Raw genomic sequence first — 15,799 nt, forward strand, 5'->3', positions numbered from 1 at the left:
CAGATGGCCGTGGTCTTGGCAGAGGCAGGGCCTCCAGGGACTGCAGTCTCTGATGGGAAGGGCATCGTCTGTGCCCCGTCTTCCAACAGCCTAACACGTGGCAGGAAGTAATCCTCCTTTCTCTCCTTTCAGTGCTTTCCCACATAACGGCCAAAACATAGGCCTCTCTCCGTTCCTGGGGACCCTGAACACCGGAGGGTCATTGCCTGACCTAACCAACCTCCACTACTCGGCACCCCTGCCAGCCTCCCTGGACACCAGCGACCACCTCTTTGGTAGCATGAGTGTGGGGAACAGCGTGGGCAACCTTCCAGCTGCTATGACTCACCTGGGCATAAGGAACTCCTCCGGTAAGTACTCCCACGTGGAAAGGGAGTGGCTGTGTCCCCTGCTGTGTCTGTCTGGTGCATCACTGAGTGAAAATGACCACGTCTCAGAGACATAGTGTAGCCTCCTTCGCGCTGGTCAGCATCCGCTCGGGGTCCCTGCTCTGCGTGGTCAACAGCTTAGAGCAGTCCTGCTGCATGCTCCTCACTCTCCACTGTCTTCCCGAGCCCACGTGTGCAGAGAGCTTGGGGAGGAGTGTTTGGGAGTAGAGAGACAGGTGCCACTCTGTGCCAACTGGACGTTCTTAGCAGTTCTTAGCAGCCTATGGTGATCTTCTATCATTTAATCCGTTTCCTTAGCTCTCCCCAGTTTCCCACTGGATCTCTGAAGGACAATATTTTAAATTTTAGAAAATTTACAATGGGCATGATGAAAATACTTGTACTTATGTAGATTAAGTAGACATCTATAGTTCAAAACTATCCAAGTGTTCGGAAGTGCCTGTAGGGCGGCACTGGCTGTAATATGCTCCTTGCGTGCTGTCACTGTCCAGACCCCGTGTGGATTTCACGCTGAAGCAGCACTGCTCCTGTCACTTCCAGAGCAGGCAGTTCTCCCTCCTCTGTCAGTGGTGTGGTACAGCCCCGGTTCAGGTGCCTGCTGCAGAATGTTCTATTTGGAAGGCTCCTCAGGTGCCTACGGTCTGTAGGTGGAGGAAGTGGTTTCTGGTTTCCACTCTGGGTTCAGAGCCTGCCCCCCTGGGAGTGGCCCCATAGGGTTCCCTGCCAGGTCCAGTGGTGCTGTGGGACCGCTGCTGAGCAGCATGGGTTCAGTTTTGCCCAGCTGGCTGCAGAGACCACCTTAATTTTTGTTTTAGGAGGTGCTCTTATTTTTATTTTTTAAGGCTGAGTTTTGAGGGTTTTGGTTGTTGTTGGGGTTTTTGTTGTTTTGTTTTGTTGGTTTTTCAAGACAGGGTTTCTCTGGAGCCTGTCCTGGAGCTAGCTCTTGTAGACCAGGCTGGCCTCGAACTCACAGAGATCCATCTGCCTCTGCCTCCTGAGTGCTGGGACTAAAGGCGTGCGTGCGCCACCACCACCCGGCGAGTTTTGAGTTTTTAGAAATCAAATTATATATGGACAAACTCGCCATCAAAATTGAGTTGTGAAGTCATGTCTGGCGTGCAGGGTGTTTCTGGGTGTTGTGAGACCCTGGGATACTCTTTAAGAAGACACCAGTCTCTTAGCTCTGAGTTTCTTTGATTTATTTCACAACAGAAACTCTCAAACCCTTTGAGAGTTCTCGACTCAGCCTGGGCAGGTCCCCTTTTAGACGAATTCTCAGTGAGCAGTGATGCCCAGGGTCCCTGTAACACAACAGCATCCCCTCAGCTCCCTGGGGTCTTGAGGAAGCTGCCGCCTGTAGGCTTTATCCTTTGATTCTTGCTGAAAACCCCGTGTTCAGTCATTGACTATCCACCTTCTTCAAAATGCAGCATTTTATGCTGAACACTGTAGATCAAGTGCCTAGCTTTATAATGTCATGCACACCTTAAAGTGCGTGGTACAGAAGCTACAGAGATGGCTCTGTCTCAGAGCACAGGCTGCTCTTAGCAGAGGACCCAGGTTCAGTTCCCAGCTCCCACATGATGACTCATAATCACCCGTAACTCCAGTTCCAGGGGATTGGATGCCTCTTCTGGCTTCCACCAGCACGAGGCCTGTGCATGGTGCCCATATATGCATGTGGACAAGCATTCATACATATAAAATAAAAATACTGAAGTATATATCATATAACATGTAAAAGTTAAGGCAGGTGTATCACAAGTTCCAGGCCAGCCTGATCCTACTTTTCTTTGAAAAAAAAAACAAAAAAAAAACAAATGCCTGGCACACATGTTTTTGAAAGATATCTAAGTCTTCTTTCTGAAGGAGGCTTCTTTTTAAGTCTAAATTCAGCCCGTTAGCTCTACCTACTATTTGAGCTAACTGGGTCTCGTGTTTTCATTGACTGAGAGGTGATAACTCCCAGGATTCTGCCAGAAACATCATTTCTAACTTTAAAGACATTTTTATGGGCTAGTGAAATGTCTCAGTGGATAAAAGTCCCTGTTGCCAAGCCTGACCCCCCGAGTTCAGTCCCAGAACCCACATCGAGGTGGAGAGAAGTGACTCCACGGCTCATCCTCTGACCCCACCTGTGCCACGGCTCGTGTGCCTTCCTCCGTCATATACACCTCATACATACTACGTGAATAAGCATTTTAAAAATTAATAACTTTTTTTTTTGATTTTTCGAGACAAGGTTTCTATGTGGTTTTGGAGCCTGTCCTGGAACTAGCTCTTGTAGACCAGGCTGGTCTCGAACTCACAGAGATCCGCCTGCCTCTGCCTCCTGAGTGCTGGGATTAAAGACGTGCGCCACCACCGCCCGGCTTAAAAATTAATAACTTTGTATTAGGTATAGGGTTCCATACCTGCAAGCAGTTGCGAAGTAGAGACAGGAAAATCAGGAGTTGGAGGTCATCCCCTGCTACAAATCAAGTTCTACTCAGGCCTGGCCTACGCGGTAGATGTCCTGTCTTCATTAAAAAAATAAATAAATCATAATCATTTTGCCAGGTAAAATAGTTGATCTTAGAATTTCTGTAATTTTTATCAAACAGTTTTTTCTTTTATATTTCCTTGGTGCATTGTGAGCACAGGCAAGCACAGTAAGCATGTGGAAATCAAGGAACAGTAGGTTTGGCACCAGGTATCTTTACCTGTTGAGCCATTTGGCTGGCCCGGTTTTTGTTTTTTGTTTTGAGAGATTCTCATGTGGCCCTGGCTGACCTCCAGCTAGCAAGTCCTCCTGCCTTAGCCCCCGGAGGACTGGGATTTCAGGGTGCTGTTCTTACTTGTTTCTGCTTCTGTTTTGTTTGGTTTTGCTTATGGTACTAGAGAGTTCACCCAGGACCTCAAGAATTCCCGGCGAGTGTTCTGCCAATGAGCCCTCCTGACCCCCACAAACAAATTTTTTATCAATACAAACACATTTCTGCTTCCCAACATGGCTCTGGCCTGTTGAAATACATGCAGCAGCAGCAGCAGCTTCCTTGTTCATAGAATGGAGCTGTTCCGTCTGGGCTTGAGCTGAGTGCCAGGGTCCAATAGGGCATAGGACGGGGTCCCAGCTTCTAGGTACTCCTCTCTTAGTTCTTCTCTGTACCATGGAGACCCCATTCCCAAACAGTCTTGCTCATGCTAAGATTCATCCCCCCTTCACCTCAGAGTAAAAGAAACTATCAGAAACTGCTTTCCCTTGACTTTGCAAACACTGTTGATAGCTTATAAAGAGGCCAGAACTGAAGAACAAGGAGCTGTACGGCTGAGAGATGGAGGTATGGAGGCCTGCTCTGCAGGGGCCACAGAGGTCCAGGCTGAGAGGTGGGAAGCGGGTATGGAGGCCTGCTCTGCAGGGGCCACAGAGGTCCAGGCTGTGCCACGGGGCAGATGCTCTGGGGGCTGTGAACGGAGGGTTGTGTAGCCTGAGGCTCCTCAGCACTCCTCGCCTGCTCCAGCTTCCCCAGGGTTTTCTCAGTCTGTTCTTCTTCGGAAGCAGTAGTTCTGTTCTCACTCAAGCTGGGGGCTTGGCAGCATCTCTCTATACATGGTGTTTCCTTGCCCTGTCATTGGTACACCCGAGACATTTTCAGCAGGAGAGCTGCTCAGGAGCTTCCGCACACACATAGCTAGTCAGAAGTTTGCTTTACTCTTAGATCTGAAAACAAAAGCTTTGTCTTAAGTCATAACAAGAAACTTGTAAATTTGTTTGTTGCAGGTCTGCAGAGTTCTCGAAGCAATCCTTCCATTCAAGCCACACTCAATAAGATGACGCTGTCCTCATCCCTCAATAACCACCCACAGACATCTGCAGCCAATGCGTCCACTCTTCACCCCTCGCTCCGACTCTTCTCCCTCAGCAACCCCTCGCTTTCCACCACAAACATGAGCGGCCCTTCTCGGCGAAGGCAGCCACCAGTCAGTCCTCTCACGCTCTCTCCTGGCCCGGAAGCACATCAAGGTTTCGGCAGACAGCTTTCTTCTACCAGCCCACTGAACCCCTATCCTGCCTCCCAGGTGAAGAAGACTTTTGAACCCCCTACCTTCAACAGGCTGAGCTGTAGATGGTTTCTCCTTCTCTGGCCATTGTTATTCCACTGCACAGCCCGCGATTGCACATGCACCCACCCCATCTTATTCCTGAAGTGAGGGAGCAGAGGTGTGTGCGTGAGCCGGCACCCATCCATGATGTTCTCATCTCCAACTTTGGATGTTTATTGCCCTTAAGCAAATATTAAACAATTTGTAGTCATTAACCCCTGAAGTCGAGGCTGGAGAAGGGGTGAGGTGTGGAAAGTGAAAGGCAATCCAGGGAAACCAGGTTAGAATCTCAAACTGTACACAGAAAATCAGCCATTGATCCAGTAACTACAGTAAGGCACAGAGAAAAGCCCGAAAAACCACTCGGTGTCCTGACACTTCAGTAGTGGTTTAACCCTCTTCCCTCATTCTACTGCCCACCCGAGAACAACACTCTGGTTAAATACCATCTATGACAAGGGTGACGGCACTCGAGAGAGAGGCGCAGTTGGGAGTCACAGCCATTAGAGTGGAGGAATGTCTCTGTGGACTTTCAGACTTTGTTTTTATTCTAAGTTCCTAGGGCGTTACTCCTTACCATAATCACTGGTAAATATGTTTTTGACCCATTTGCCACACCCTGGATCCATTATAGCATCATTGACTGCTCCCTGCTGCATGAAACTGAGTAATGGTTAGCAACGAGCCTTGGTAGATCCGGGAGAAGCTGCGTGATCAGGTGTTAGTCACTCCGCCAGTCACTGCTGCTGGATGCTAACATCGTGAGCCATTTCTTCCGGGGAAGATGAGATGGCATTGGGGAATTTTTTTTAATATAATCTTTTCTAATCTTTTCTCATTCCACGCGGCCACCCCACTCTCATTCCCTCCTCACACATGTCACCCCCCACCCCCTAGGGAAATTTTTTAAAATTTTTAAATTTTTAAAAATGTTATTGGATTGCCAGGTGGTGGTAGCACACACCTTTAATCCCAGTACTAGGGAGGCAGAGGCAGGTGAATCTCTGTGAGTTCAAGACCAGCCTGGTCTACAAAATGAGCTCCAGGACAGGCAGTGCTACACAGAGAAACCCTGTCTCAAACTGCCCCCACCAAAAAAAAGTTATTTAATTCCTTTTAGTTTTGCTTTGTGAGATTCTTTTACGAGCTATTAAAGTGTTCTTGATTTTTTGCTACACTTTAAGGGTAGAGAACATTGACTCTAATATTTGTATTATTATTTGTTTAATGTTAAGGTTTAAAAAAGTCTCACTCATGTATGTAGTTTCAAAAGGCAAATAGTTCTGAAGGGCCTGTCTCCCCTACCCATTAACCACAGTTTTCACTGCCTGGGCTTGGCCGTTTCCGACCATTTTTGCTAATCTCTTTGGTATAAACACGTTACTTCGTGCTTCTTTTCCTCTAGATGTCGGCTGTTGAGCACTACTAATGGCGTCCTGCCGTCCAGGATGGGGATGCGGCTTTCCTTCTGCCCCCCACAGCCCCGCTCTCACACACCCCCTCTTTCTCGGTCTGTTCATCCATTATAATCTCAGAGCAGCACGTGTGTTTGCGTTTCTATAGCTACTGTGATGTAGTTAGGCTTGGCCCCATAGCACATGGTGAAATAACAGAGTGGGCGTGTGCTTTGCTCCCAGACGTTGATGTCCTGCTCTCTGTCTTTCTTGGTCTGGCTTTCCAGCTGTGTGTCGCTAATTCAGGCCCAAACTCTGGTATTGGAATAATCTTAACACATTTCAAAGCAGATCCTCCACAAGCCTGAGGGGCGGTGAGGGTTGGGGAGGGGGCACAGGAGCCTTAGCATGACTGGAAGATGCCTTTGTTCTGCATTTGGTTAGTGGTTGGCGAGATTAAGATATTTCTGCCTGGTCCTTTAGAGGTATTACTGGACCTAATCCGGCCGTATGGCTAAGACTTGGGATGGGACCTCCTTCCATACTCTGGAGTCGTCTAGGATAGTCCTGCTTTCCTCCAGAACTGTGAAACTGTAATGATAACGGGGCTCGGAATGCGTCTGGAGGGTTGTTGAGTTGCTTGTGTCTAGAAACTTATGTCTGTTGTCTCTAGAAATTTTAATTATTTCTTCAGTGATACTTCCCTTGATTTTTCTCCATTCCCTCTGAATTCCTGTTGTACAAATGTTGGACATCATGAAAATTTCCTCTGATGTCTAGATTTTTTCTCTCACCTCTCATTTATTTGTTTTTTTCTTCTTATATTTGTTTATTTTTGGTTTTTTGAGATAGGGTTTCTCTGTATAGCCCTGGCTGTCCTAAAATCACTCTGGAGACCAGTCTGGCCTCAGATCTGCCTGCCTCTGCCTCCCACGTGGTGAACTTAGAGGTGTGCGCCACCACACCAGCCTAAGGTTAGCCTCTTTAAAATGGCCTTCATGTTACAATAGTAAATGTGGATCCTCACTTCTTCCTCCCATGTTTCCAGTCTGTGTCTGTTTGGGATCTGAAGGTGATGCTGGGCTCTCTGCTCCCCTGGGGATGAGACAGTCTGACAGTCCCCAGTTCTGATTGATGCTGGGATCTCTGCTCCCCTGGGGATGAGACAGTCTGACAGTCCCCGGTTCTGATTGATGCTGGGTGTCTGCTCACCTGGGGATGAGACAGTCTGACAGTCCCTGGTTCTTCCTTCGCTTTCAAAAGCAAGACACTCAATTACTGACAGGCAGCTCTGAGACTGGGGGCTTGCTGAGGCAGAGACTTTGTGACAGAACCGTCTCTCTTTTCTGTGGTGAGCTTCTTCTAGCACTGGTGTTTAGAGAAGTCTCCGGCTGGTTCAGAGTCCCTGAGCGATACTATACTGTTGGATACTTGGGCTTGTGTCTGGATAGCAGCCTCTGGGCCAAGACGGAGGTGGATAGCTCAACTTGTGGCTTGCAGAGACCTCTCCTCTGGTCCCTCCAGGGTCGGCTTCCACTCCCCAGCTATCATCAGGGAAGGCAGCTAGGTGCCCAGCACAGAAATTCTTGATCACCGCCCTGGGTTAACATCAACCCTGATCCCTGCTGTCCCCAAGCCTGGATCTCTTTAGGAATTGGGCCACTTGAACCAGATGACAACACATGGCCTTCTCGGTTCTGCTGTTTCACAGATCAGACTGTGTTGCCATTTTCTTTTCTCCTGTTATCTTTCTCCTCCCTTGAGTGGAGTTCATGGTTGTAGTGTTGTTTGCTGATGTTCACTGCTGTTAGTGTTGAGCTGGTGTCTTGCGTTAGTAGAGTTTAGGATGGTAGCACAGATAAGTACCTTCTTCAGTCTCCCATCTCTCCAGCAGTCATGGTTTTAACAAGCAAGACATTATTTTCACTGAGAAAACAGAGGAAATCAGCTATATTCTTGCTTATTTAAACAATAGAAATGTCATTGAGAGGAATGCTTTCACAGGTATGAACCTGAGATGTGCTTTGAAGGAGCAGAGGCCGAGCATCTCAGCGTGGCAGGGAGATGGAGGGCAGAGCCAGGCATCTCAGCGTGGCAGGGGGACGGAGGGCAGACGCCGGGCATCTCAGCGTAGCGGGGAGACAGAGGGCAGAGGCTAGGCATCTCAGTGTGGCAGGGAGATATTCAGGCTCCCCTCTAACCCTGCTCCCAATCCTAAGGACCTTTATCACTTGGAAGCTGACAAGTCACTTGCTTTATTTCACAGATGGTGTCCTCAGAGCAAAGCCTTTCCTTCCTGCCCACAGAAGCTCAAGCCCAACTGTCCCCACCGCCCCCTTACCCCACATCCCAGGAGATGCCTCAACCCCTCCTGCAGCAGCCCCATGCCCAGGAGCCCCCTGCTCCTCAGCCTCAGGCAGCCCCCTCCCTGCCACAGTCAGACTTCCAGCTCCTCACTGCCCAGGTTAGTCCCCGTGGGGTGTGGGAGGTGGGGAGCCCTATTTCACTCTGAATTCTGGCAATAAATAGTTCCCTTCTTATTTCCCACAGGACTCATCTCTGACCAACTTCTTTCCAGATGTGGGCTTTGACCAACAGCCCATGAGACCCAGCCCTGCCTTTCCTCAACAGGTAGGTGGCCGTTCCTGCCCCACCTTTTCTGAGGTTGTTCTGTGTGCCGACCCCTTCAGCCTAAGAGATGAGGCCTCCCCTCTGTTTCAGGTGTGTTCCGTGCCAGGAGAGCCTCACAGCCTCCCTCTTATCCAGTGCCACTGCGGCTGCCTTTTGCCTTACAGACCTTGGGAGGGGGTCAGGGCTCAGCAGAGGCAATGTTTGAACAGTGGTGGATTTTGACAACACTCTCGTCATAGAGCTGGGGAGGCCGTTTAGTCAGTAAAGCACAAGGACTTGAGCTCCATCGCAGAAACCTACATTTAAGAAGGAAGTAGCACCAGGTGTATCGGTGTGCACTGTTAATCCTCGCACTTGGGACGCAAAGAGAGGCAGACCACTGTGAGTTTATGGTCGGTTTTGTACCTACGTACACAAAGTTCCAGACCAGCCAGGGCTACATAATGAGACCCCTTCAAAAAGAAGGAGTGGGGGCTGGAGAAATGGCTCAACAGATAAGAGCACTTGCTGCTCTTATAGAGAACCCAGGTTTGGTTCCCAGAACCCACATAACAGCTTACAACCATCTATAACTCCAGTTACAGGGCATCTGATAGCCTCTTCTGGCCTCCTCAGGAACCAGGCAGGCATGTGGTGCACAAAATATAGGTAGGCAAACACTTAAACACATAAAAATAAATCTTTTAGAAACAAAAAATAAAAGATTAAGAAATCCTAGGTACAACTGTGCACACTCGTAATCCCATCGCTGGGACGGCAAGGGACAGATGGATCCCTAGGGCTGACCAAGCTTAGCTGATGAGTTCCAGGCCAGTGAGAGGCCTGTCTTAAACTGAGAAGGTGGATGGCATCTGTGGACTAGCACCCAAAGTTGTTTCTGCACGTGCACACACACAGGGACCATAGCAGACAGCTGGCCAGTCCCCTGTGTTGGCGAATCTGAAGGATAAGAGGGACAACATGTGGCCGTAGCAGCAGAGTTAGAAAGTGGTGTAACACTGCCTGCAGGCCTGGTGCCCTGCCCGGCTCAGCACGCGGCCTGCAGGAGCGCTCAGCCCAGGACTGGGATGGGAAATCCTTCCACAGAGCATTTCCATTCAGCCACTTTTTTTCGCTTTTGTGTTTATAATAGTGTTTGGTAAGGATGGATCAGGCTTCAGAATGGATTTTAAAAAGTGAAGGGAGGGCCGGGTGCTGGTGGTGGTGCACACCTTTAATCCCAACAGAGGCAGGCGATCTTTGTGAGTCTGAGGCCAGCCTGGTCCACAGGAGCTAGTTCCAGGACATCTAGGGCTGTTACACAGAGAAACCCTATCTCAAAAGAAAGAAAAAAAGTGAAGGGGTGTTTTAACACACCTTTAGAACTTAATAATAGTAGCACAGGTAAAGATACTATAGCCAAGTGGCAAGAGCGAGCAGTACTCACTCTGAGCTTTCTTGCTGTTATTGTTTTGTGTTTTGTCCTGCTTGCCGTCCGACCCAGGGTCTCACATAATGAGAGGCAGACATGCCAGGCAAGCCCTCTGGCACCGAGCTGCACCTCTTCACGGCTTTCTAAAGAGTAAAGAGCCCTTTCAGACTAGGTGAGGACCAGCACTTCCCTCAAAAGTGTTGGAGATCTTTCTTTTAAGACATTTTTTTAAATGGCCTAAAAAATTAATTTCAGCAAAAATTCCTAAATCAGACCCCATTTCTAAGTAGGCCTCCAAGTCTCTGTGCTTGAGAGGTGCTGGCCAAGGGTGAAGGGAAGATTCCCACTCTCTCACTTCCCAGAAGCCAGAGAACCCACTGTTTCCCTGAGCACAGAGGGACCTCTCTGATGGGCTGAGGAGCAGGCATATCAGAGACCCAAAGGGAGTCTCTAACTGTGGCCACTTATGTCTCTTGGGGTCGTGTAGCAGGCAGTGTATGGGCAGAGGAAAGCTACCCACACTGTGGTACCCAGGCAGTGTTCCTCCTGTGTCATCACACAGCAGAGCCCTCCGGGATCCTAGGCAGAAGGGGCTGTGGAACAGTCTGAGGACACACAGCCCTTGTTCACACACACCTCAGAAGCAGAGCTGCATGCCCACTGTGGCTTTTGTTGCTCCCAGGTGCCTTTGGTGCAGCAGAGCCACCGGGAACCACAGGACTCGTTTCCTTTGAGACCAAACCCGTATTCCAACTGTGGAAACTTCCCAGACGCCATCCTGACAGGTGAGTGTAGGCCACCCCTCAGCGCCGCTGTTGGTCTCGGTCCACAGTGTGTTTGCCTCTGGGAGAGGTCTAAATCATATCACAGTCTATAAATGAAACAGACCCCTGCCTCGGTCTGACGAAGAGACGGAGGCAGGCAGTGAGGACAGGGCCTGGTGGCCAACACGTTTCTGAAAATACTTAGTCTGCGGTGACCAAGAACCATCTAAAAGCGGGAAACTACAAACATTCAAAGATTTAGTTAGACATGGCAATGTATATTTGAGATTCAAGCCCTTGGGGAGCTGAGACAGGGATTCCCTTAATTTTGAAGCCTACTTAGGCTACATACAGAATGAGACCCTGGCTAAAAAAAAAAAAAAAAAAAAAAAACAAACGTCGATTCCAGGGGAAGAGCTGTGGGCCTGGGAGTGGTCAGTGCATGGGTGCTCGCCGTCCTGCCTGGCCTGTCTGGGAAGATGACAGGATAGAATGCTGGGGATTGTCACTCTTTAGTTCTCCTGTCACTGAATCTCCTCTCTGCTCCTTTCAGAAGATCCAAGCACCAACCTGTTCAAAGGCCTTAGTGGGGGGCTGTCGGGCATGCCTGAGGTCGGCCTGGACATGGACACTCCGTTTCCATTGGAAGAGGAGCTACAGATCGAACCCTTGAGCCTGGACGGACTCAACATGTTAAGTGACTCCAGCATGGGCCTGCTGGACCCCTCTGTGGAGGAGACATTTCGAGCTGACCGGCTCTGAGTAGAACACGGTGGAGCAGGGGGACTGAAATAGTCAGAGCAGAGCCAAAAATGGAGCCAGCAGACATCCCGACATCAGCCATCTGTCCCAGGCTCTCCCCTGAAGTCCTAGCTCAGAGGTCATGGCTTTTCTAGGCACAGCTGCATCCTGCCTCTCCGGCCTGTGGCACCGTTGTACTGCCACAGGCCGGCTGCTGTGGAGCTTCTGATGACTGAGGTCACCGTGTCACCCTTCATTCTTTGCTGGCGTCTAGTCAGCGTGTAAACATAGAAAGTGCTGTGGGACAGGTGCTTCCGTAGCACCACCAGAGCTCCGACCCGCACATCCCAGTCAGCACCTAAGAGGGGCCACAGGCCCGTGGAGTTGGTTCAGCACCACACAACGGTACCGGAGCACCATGATGCCTTTCTGTCTGGCCGCCAAGGCCAGGCACCCTCCGGCTGGTGGATATTCTGGGCCATTGCTCTGCCAGGTGGTGTAATGAAGAGGACGACGCCTACCCACCCGTCCCAGGGCAGGCTGTTGTTAGCAGGCCCAGCTCAGCTTGCTCCCTCCCAGTCCGGTACCTCTTTGCTGCTGCTTCCCTGTGCGTGCACAGGAGAAGAGGGAGTGAAAAGAGTCCCTGGAACCAGGATGAGCCTAAAGAGGGCAGTGCTCCTTTTAGGAGGCGGTGGGCATGTCCCCTGCACAAGGTGTTCTGCATCTTAGGCCGGCCACCCTGAAGCCCCACTGGGCAGAGCTGCTGGGACTCCTGTCAGTGCGTAGCAGCTGAACGGCCCCTTCCCTCCCCAGCTCTCTCTGTGTAATGCAATCCTACTAGACTGTAAGCTCCATGAGGGCAGGAGCTGTGCCTTGTTCCTTACTGAACCCCTAGTGCCTGACGGGACTGAGGGCTGTGTGACTGGGTGTGGCACCCGGTCGTGGATGATTGACTAGATACGCCGCCCGCGGTAGGGCGGACTGACCTGTAGCTGTCGCTAGTCCCTGCTTGAGCTCAGAGCTTCAGCCTTCTCTCACTGGTGCCTTCAGCTCACACTCACTTGGATATGCCTTACCACACTGGATGACCAGCTCCGTCACTAGGCGCAGCAGCCATCCTCCTCGGGATCACATCCCTCAGCAGCTAGGCGGGAATCATCCAGAATGGCTGGGCACACCAGAGCCCCTAAGTGTGGGACACCCAGGATCTTCACTAGGCCCCCAGTGTAGAACCTTTCTACTCAGACCCATGCTTTTCATTCTAAATTGCCTAAAATAGAGGTGCATAGTAAATGAGACTGGATTCATGGGACTTTCGTGATGCATTAACACCTTATCGCCCAATAATCTGACCAGATTCCACCACTACTGCCTCCTAACCCTGAGTGGGGAAGTGGTGGTGCCCATGTAGCCTTCAGGGGAAGAGATGACGGGGGCAGGGCTAAAGAAGAGTCTTTGCTCAGACAGCTGCTACCCTCCCTGAAGGCCGGCATAGCCCAGGCTCATTGCCTTTCCACCCAGGCCAGCAAGGATGAAGTAGAAGAAAGCCAGCACATCTGTGCCTGTGGCGAGCAGAGCCTGTGCACAGGACTCTGGCTCCCACACCTCCCTGCATCTCGTCAGCATCTTCTCTTAGGCCTTCTCCATGATCCTTCAAACAGCCCTGATGGTGCCGTACTCCACCTTCCTCTAGGACCCAAGCATTGTGTGTTCCCATTTAGCTCCAGCTCTGCTGTCTCTGTCCAGCTCCACCCCCAGAAGATGCCCCTGGCCTCTGCTGAGCCCTGTTCACAGTGGAACTCTCATATGCTTTATGCCTGAGATCAGAGAGGAGCGACTTTAGTTTAAGTGGAAGCTTTTCACTCTTCAAGCTGCCCTGCACCCCACCACGCCCACTGAAGCCAGCTCTCCTGTCAGAGGCCCCACCACGCCCACTGAAGCCAGCTCCTCTGTTCGAGGTCCCACCGTGTGCACTGAAACCAGCTCCTCTGTTCGAGATCCCACCGTGCCCACGGAAGCCAACTCCTCTGTCAGAGGTCCCACTGTGCCCACGGAAGCCAGCTCCTCTCTCAGAGGTCCCTGAAATCAGATCTCAGGCTTTGGGCAGGGATCGGTGCTGATGTAAGAGTTTAGAGAAGGGGGTCCCAGCACAATCTGCTCTCTGCATCGTGCCTTATCCATGGGATTATTACATCAGGAGAAGACCGCCTTGTAATGGGAGACCCCAAGACCCCATACCCTGAATTACCCTGCCCCTGGGATATTCTCCAGCTGATGGGATAGTACTGGCTATGGGGGAAATAGATAAAAAGTTTAAAAAAAAAAAAGACAATACAGTGTAGCACTGAATTAAATCTGCTGTTAGGTCCACCAACCCGATCTTCTCGTGGGAAAAACTTTAAACCACTGGAGAGCCCACCCTGTCTAGGCGGTGTTGAGGACACCAGGAGACCTTGTCGCCCTACCCTAGCTTTGTAAGCCTGCATACACTCGCTGCTGCCCTAGGCCTCGGCACTGAAGTGGCTACAGGCGTCCCCAGCCCTACCTGTCCATGTTTTCACCTGGTCACGGCTATACTCGTTCTTCTAGCAGTGTGGCGGTCGTGGGGTATAGGATGTGAGCATGAGGAGAAATGCTTGGATCCCACTCCAAATCAGTTCTCCTTTGCCCTGCTCCCTCTCCTAAGTCTACTGTATCCTTGGAGCTGAAGAGTGGTGTATTCATGCTCGTGCACGTATCTGAAGACATTTCCTGTTGGGACTCTCCAGGGCTCTTGTGATTTATACACAGATGGTTCCCAGCGTTTCCACTGCTCCAGGATGGGGCCATCCCAGCAACTAATCGGACTTCCTGCCAATGTCCTAACTCCCGGCCCTTTGTTAAGCAATATTGACAGATTGGACTTTGTATAAAGTAGCTTCCAAGTTTTATAATGCATCATTTTACATCTTTCGTAATTAAAAGCAGCACAATATGGTTGTATCTGCTCTCCGTGTTTCTCTTCGACCTTGGGCGCACCGGCTTGGTGGGCAACTTTGCTGGCTGCCTCTGCCTACTTGGCTGGCACTCCCCGATTTCTGAACATTGGCTGGGTCCTTCACCAACCCACCTGCTGCCCTGTCTCATTACAAATACAAGGTGCACAGTCCCTGTGAGACTGGGTAACAGGGACAGAGCACCCTGGATGCTGTCTTCTGCCTCCTCCTGCCTCCGCCGAAGGCCCCACCTGCTCCTTACCCGGCTACTGTCCTGGACCAACCTTGATCATCTTCCCGATGCCTTCTGCCCTGGTCATAAGCCTCTTCTCCTTCAGGGAGGCACACTCCTTCAGCTACACTGAGCACTGTCTGAGGGTGACTCCTGAGATCCACAGAAATCTCACCTCTGGGCAGTGGGCTGGAGCCCTGCATCTCAGCCCCCGCCCACACACCTTGTTCTTGGACCACCGCCCTTCTCTCAGCATGCTTGGCCTCTTCAGGTTCCCTTTCCCTCCCTCCCGACCTGGTCCTCAGGCTTAGCAGCCTCTAGGATGCCCTCAGGAAGCTCCTTTTTCTCTGAGTCCCCACACCTGGCCTTTGACCTTCAGAAACTCAGCAAGCCCACCCTGCCATTATCCCAATCTTTGGCTCTCCTCAGAGCCTTCTCTCTCGTCCATCCCCCCTCCCCATGCAGTCAGCACCAGCTCTCCTTCCTCTTCTGTTCCCTGTTTCATCCTTTCTCCCCTCAGCCTGCCCAACTCTCTCACTGCCTTGTCTCCCCTCCCCCACTCGTGCCTCCCCCTAACCTGGGTTTCATTTTTCATGTGTCATTTCTCTGCTCTTCCTCCAAGAACTGCCCCCACCCTCAGCCTGTGCATCTACCTCAGTCTCCTTCCTAAAATAGAAAACCTTTCTTCAAGCCCCACTTCTCCTCAGACCACAGGCTGTCTCCTTCCTTTCCACGAAGGCAGCTCAACCCAGCCATCGCCTCCCACACCTGGCTTCAAACCCCCTCAGCCTCCTCAGGTTAGCTCCTGTCCTGCTGGACCGACCCCTTTCCTTAAACCCTCTCTAGCTCCAGTAAACCTTTCCTTGTCCTTTTTGTTTTAGGTGTTTGTTTCTTTGTTTTCGATACAGGGTTTCCCTGTAGCTTTGGAGCCTGTCCTGGAACTAGCTCTTGTAGATCAGGCTGGCCTCGAACTCACAGAGATCCGCCGCCTCTGCCTTGTTCTACACTTAGGTCCTAAGTCACCTGTATGACCCTCACCACTGCCCCAGGCTCCCTGATCCACTTCCTCCAAGCTGATGGCCCTCACCCCTTATCCTCTCCTCCACCCCCACCCCCACCCCCCCTTACCTGTCCTCTCGGCTCTTCCTCATACTGTCCCATCTTTCTGCTGCTTGACCG

The 15,799-nt window shown here is 50.9% G+C and overlaps 1 protein-coding gene across 2 annotated transcripts in view; it reads left to right on the forward strand.

The window, feature by feature from the left end:
• Crtc3 (CREB regulated transcription coactivator 3) overlaps positions 1-14,395 on the forward strand; it is a 108,873-nt gene extending 94,478 nt beyond the window's left edge. For both annotated transcript variants that reach the window (XM_041648455.1, XM_041648464.1), the window contains exons 10-15: positions 133-350; positions 4,150-4,448; positions 8,133-8,330; positions 8,417-8,497; positions 10,591-10,693; positions 11,226-14,395. In XM_041648455.1, the coding sequence (XP_041504389.1) occupies positions 133-350; positions 4,150-4,448; positions 8,133-8,330; positions 8,417-8,497; positions 10,591-10,693; positions 11,226-11,434 (1,108 nt within the window). In that variant the 3' untranslated portion in view covers positions 11,435-14,395. The remainder of the gene's footprint in view (positions 1-132; positions 351-4,149; positions 4,449-8,132; positions 8,331-8,416; positions 8,498-10,590; positions 10,694-11,225) is intronic.
• Positions 14,396-15,799: the final 1,404 nt, after the last annotated feature.

This window comes from Microtus oregoni, unplaced genomic scaffold (assembly GCF_018167655.1).
Source record: "Microtus oregoni isolate MIOR12 unplaced genomic scaffold, Mior012 000000F_ref0000247, whole genome shotgun sequence".
Lineage (NCBI taxonomy): Eukaryota > Metazoa > Chordata > Mammalia > Rodentia > Cricetidae > Microtus > Microtus oregoni.